Source organism: Montipora capricornis, chromosome 2, assembly GCF_036669925.1.
Source record: "Montipora capricornis isolate CH-2021 chromosome 2, ASM3666992v2, whole genome shotgun sequence".
Classification (NCBI taxonomy): Eukaryota; Metazoa; Cnidaria; class Anthozoa; order Scleractinia; family Acroporidae; genus Montipora; species Montipora capricornis.
The window spans coordinates 46,118,450-46,123,449 of NC_090884.1; the positions used below are offsets into that span (position 1 = coordinate 46,118,450).

At 38.8% G+C, this 5,000-nt stretch overlaps 2 protein-coding genes across 2 annotated transcripts in view; both read right to left on the reverse strand.

Annotated features, from left to right (window-relative positions):
- The window catches only part of LOC138024113 (dual specificity mitogen-activated protein kinase kinase 7-like), a 336,186-nt gene that overhangs the window by 212,976 nt on the left and 118,210 nt on the right, over positions 1-5,000 (reverse strand). The gene's annotated exons all lie outside the window — the stretch shown is intronic.
- LOC138024061 (uncharacterized) overlaps positions 461-5,000 on the reverse strand; it is a 5,353-nt gene continuing 813 nt past the window's right edge. The window contains exons 2-6 of the mRNA XM_068871153.1: positions 4,085-4,219; positions 3,366-3,469; positions 2,466-2,578; positions 1,486-1,530; positions 461-721 (exon numbers count right to left, since the gene is read on the reverse strand). Of these exons, the coding sequence (XP_068727254.1) occupies positions 614-721; positions 1,486-1,530; positions 2,466-2,578; positions 3,366-3,469; positions 4,085-4,176 (462 nt within the window). The 5' untranslated portion in view covers positions 4,177-4,219 and the 3' untranslated portion in view covers positions 461-613. The remainder of the gene's footprint in view (positions 722-1,485; positions 1,531-2,465; positions 2,579-3,365; positions 3,470-4,084; positions 4,220-5,000) is intronic.

The window sequence follows — 5,000 nt, forward strand, 5'->3', positions numbered from 1 at the left end:
ACAGAAATGCCATCCAATCCCCTACACAATTGTAGGGAACTAAATAAATGTTGCACATTAACACAGTAAGGCCCGTTTCAAACGTCGAACTTTACATGTGCCAAATCTAATGCAAATGACCAAAAAATTTATTGTTTTCGCTCATTTGCATTAGATTCGGCACATATAAAGTTCGACGTTTGAAACGGGATTAAGTCTCCCTCAGCGCGTGTGACTGATAACCGCTGTAAAACAAGTAGGAGATGGTTTGTCTCTTGAGACAAAGATGTTTGCTGCTGGACGAACAAAGTTGTTAATGAGAAATTCCTTGCCTTCGCTCACCAAGATGTCGGCGATACCGTAACGTGAAATCTCCCTATAATCTGAGAGTTTCATCTCAAAATTAGCTTCAATGTCCATCCAAGGCAGAGATGGGAGGTTGCAAAATGGCGAACTAAAGTCAATTAAGATATAAAGAATGCATAGTAACATATTATTTAATTTGAGGTCCTCTCCAGAAATACATAAATAAAATTTAGTAATATTGATTAATAATCCCTTTGTACTTTCCATCAATATTTCTGGGCGTTTCCAAGTTTCGTGACCGTCTGTCTGACAACGCATTGAACAGATCCTAAGATGCTTGCTTTGATCCGCGACAGGCATCCCACTCTGTTTTGCATTTAATCTTCATACAATCATGAGCAGGCTTAAGATGGACATCAAAATCCTTGTAAGATGCCTATAATGATTGATCACAACGGTTACTGACTACGTTTTCCCACCACCACAAAAGTCTACAACTAATCAAAATCTGGTTCGTTGCTGAGCAACACGTTCTCGCCCATGAATTCGCGATTATCCTGAATTGTTAATTAAATTTGTGTTGTGAATTTGAATTCACTATTATCGTGAATTTTGGACACTGTCCCAGGACTTGTGGTAGCAGAGAAAACAAGGAAATAAAACCTATCCGTGGATTGGATTTGAACCCGGAGTTTCTACTCCATAGGAACCGCTTCTTTCCCAACGATCGTACAGTCAATGATTTGTGGCAAATCTCTCCAGATTTTTGATCGCTACCTCGCCGAGAAAAGCTTCGCAGAGGAGAATGCTCGTGACGTTTCTTTACCACTGGAGATCAAGACAGCATCTTTCTAAAAAATATATTTAAGGCTACCATAGTATATCGCTGCTGAAGACTAATTAGGCCTAAGCTAGATATTAAAAGAATTTAGGCCTAAGCTTTGATTTTAAAATGTTTAGCTTTGTCGTGAAGTTTGGAAACCGACCTTTTGTAGTGTTTAATTAATGTTGTTTGTTGGCGAGTGACACCCTCAACCTTTAGAAACGGATGGGGGGACGAAAAGAGCTCCTCTCCCCACCCTCTTCTCAATTTCTTTTCACGAAGGCTTGGTTTGGGGACTGGTCGCTTGTCAAAGCGATCTCCTTGGGTAGCTACTACTTGAAATTACAGGGACAAGACAAGGATCAAAGTATTGTTACCTTTAAGTCGCACACGTCCGTGGCATCACAATCAAACTGAATGTTCTGTTGAGCCGGGAAATTAAAGTGCAATGTGAAGTTAAACACAAGAATATGCGCTTCAGTCTCTACTTTGAAAAGTAGCTTTTATTTAAATATTAATTAAAGAGAAAATAATAGGCCATTTAAAGCGAATGAAACTGCTTTTTAAAAAAAGACTTCGCACACAAGCTTTCTCTCAAGATAATGTTACTTTGCAATCACGTCTGCTTGACAATTTTTCCCTAAAAGGCTGGAAATAATGAATTTTGGAATCGCTTATTTTCACTTTTCAAATTTCCTTGTTAAGGTTGCCCCTAAATTGCCATTGCACAACTTTATCTTTGTGTCACAAGAATAGGAAACCTCACAACCATGAAGATGGCAGCAACTGGGAACTTCAAATCTTAAATTCATTTATTTCTGACACAAACAATTTCTTTGAAAAAAAAAACATTCAAAGTACTTTGATTGCAAACATTAGAAATGGTTACGCTACTGTTTAAAATTACTTTTGTCTTAAGTGAAAGTTCCCTTTAAAAAGAGAAGGGGTGAATTGAAAATAGTGTCTAAATTTGCAGTTAGACTGGTTTTACAAGAGAGGGTAAAGTCAGCTTACAGGCCTATTGGCCCATCAGGCCGGAGCTTATCTCCGGTTTGTGTAGCATGAAGCAACTAGGAGTATTTGTACTCCCCTCTGAATGGGATGCTAGTCCATTGCAGGGTTACCCCCAGCATTTCACTGGTACCCATTTATACACCTGGGTGGAGAGAGGCACCGAGGGAGTAAAGTGTCTTCCCCAAGAACACAACACAAATTATGTCCCGGCCAGGTCCCGAACCCAGACCATTCGCTCCAAAGTCGAGCACACTCAGACCATGAGGCCACCGTGCATCCCACACAAGAGAGGATCAAGTAAAAGTATTGAAATCTCAGTTTCATACTAACAGCAATAACTTACCTCGTTACAACCTTCTCCCTCAATCCACTTGGCCGTGGCCCACTTACATATACACCAGGTGGGATTATCAGCTGGGCATCGAAACTTGCCATCATTTTGATCTCCATAGTTGCCTGGATGAGGAACAATAACATTATTATTGCAAGTAAGAAACATAACTGTGACAAGACATTGGTACCGACAGGATTAAAGGTCTTAAAGAGCAGGCCTAAAAGAAAGTTAAAATCCCCATTTCCCAAATTGCGCAAGCAAACTTCAGTAGCCACTTGTTCAAAGGGTTTCTCCACTTGCCTTGGTTTATTTAATTAAAAAACTATGTAATGTTTTTGTCTCTCTCTTTATATCTTTTGATGTAAAGTGTTTTTAACAGTTGCTTGCCAAGTGTTTAGAGAAAATCGCTGAGCAAGCATAAAATGTACTCAGCCCTGAAGAGTCCAACCATTCAGAGATGTAATCATTTTAAAGGAAGCTTTTTTTCTCCTTAGTTGTTTTCCTGCCACTTTCATAAATATATTATTCTTACAGACTCTCATTAGCTCATTTCCAATCAATGGTTTCATTTTTCACTTCTGTCGGTCAATGTAGCACAACAGATTAATGGGTCACACAACACTTACAGTTGTGATCGGCTGATTGCAATCTGAGATTAATTCATTAGTTTCTGTTTCGAACGGCCTGCCAAATGTCACTGCAAATATGATTGGCAGCAGTGAAATAAACATCAGAGTCTGTATATTTATTATTTAAGGGTGCAGTAAGACTGAGAGTATTGGTCCAGCCAGAGAGGATACTGGCCTCAACCCAGAACTAAACAGCCGAGCTCATCCATTGACTGGATCTTAAAGTTGGTTCTCTGATAGAGTGCTGATACTTGGTTGTAAACAGTACAAGTTCACTTACTCTGTGATCCACACCATGAGCGTTGTCCAGTAAATTTCCAAAATGAAGTATGTTGAACGCCAATCTTGGCACAAACTCTGTGTGTTGGGTCATGATTGCAACGCCTACAAAAGTGATAATGAGGTCATTAATTCATGATTGAACATCCTGTATAAAAAACCTGCCAAGGATAATCTGTGCTCTGGAGAGCTTTAACAGAAAAACTACAAAATCGTCCAAGCAATAAGAATGAAAAAAATTAAGCAATGGAATCCTTATTTAGTCCAATATTAGCCACCAGTATGCTGCATTTCTGGGATGAGCTCTCTCAAAAGTAACCAGTTAAAAGGCATTGTGGGCCTCGTTCTCCGCTTCATCATTGTAATTATATTGCTCTTTCCCCTTTCTCTTTAAAATCCTCTTCCAAACTCTTTCTCTTGATCTCTTTAAGATTTTTTTCAGTCAATGAAATTGGTAAGCACCTTGTTCCCATAAACGTCATCCTCTTAAAATTATCATTATTACAATATTACAAGCCTGCCAGCTCATCACATATGATGATCATTGATGTTATCTTTATCATCATCATCATCATCATCATCATCATCACTTAGCAGTAATGCAGCAGGACATCACCATCAAGGCTGCCATCTAACTAGGTAACACTAATCATCATCACAGTTGTTGTTATCACACGTAGCATCACTATTCTTAAATATACAAATCTGAACAAAACTGACCTGTCTCCCCTGGTATCTCCAGAACATGGTTTTAAAGGGCAAGCATCTTGAGGCAGTAGAACAAATACTGATAGCAACAAGTAACCCCACATCTTTCCAATGCTTTGCTTAAACACTGAATCACTTGATTGGCCACTAGAGATGGAGAACAACACTATATTACCTCAGCCAGATGACATTACTCATGCATCTCTAGTACGAGATTACTAATATTTGGCTTTTGATGTCATAAAATAATGGTTCACTTGTCTGAGAAACAATGGAACTGTTACCCCTGGATGCTCATAAACAGGTACACATTCTCATCACAGGTACATTCAACAGGGGGTAGTAATTCCAAGCAAGATAAGCAAATAATGTCTGGGTTATTTACCATGACAATATATTAGGCTTTGATAACAATTCAAAGAACTTGGCCTCGATTCAGAATTCTCTATAAGCCATTGCTTTTAAATCTACCATGAATCTAGGAGTAGAAGAGCTGACACAGTAGTAACAGCACTGGCCTTCCATTACAGTTCCAGGGCTCAATACCACATGGGGAATGAATTTGTTGGTTTTCTGCTCTACTCAAAGAAGTTTTTTGTAAATAAAGCCAACATTTTACTTATAATCTGCTTTATTTTTCATTGATTTGATATTATTTCATTTACAGTTTCCCTGCTTGCAGATGTCTCTTTTCTTTTGTATTCACTGGGCTGACGAGTATAGGAAAAGAGACCTCTAGCTCTGCCATGGGTCAGAACTCAAGTGTCTCAAGCAATAATTATTTCACAGACAGCATTCACTTAATGACCAAATCCTCATACGAGGATTCATAACAACATCAAAATTACTGTAAAGGAATTTGCAGGACACAGCAGGCTCAAGTCACAGTCAGCCAACATATCATGGGGGATCATGGGGTATGCAGTTT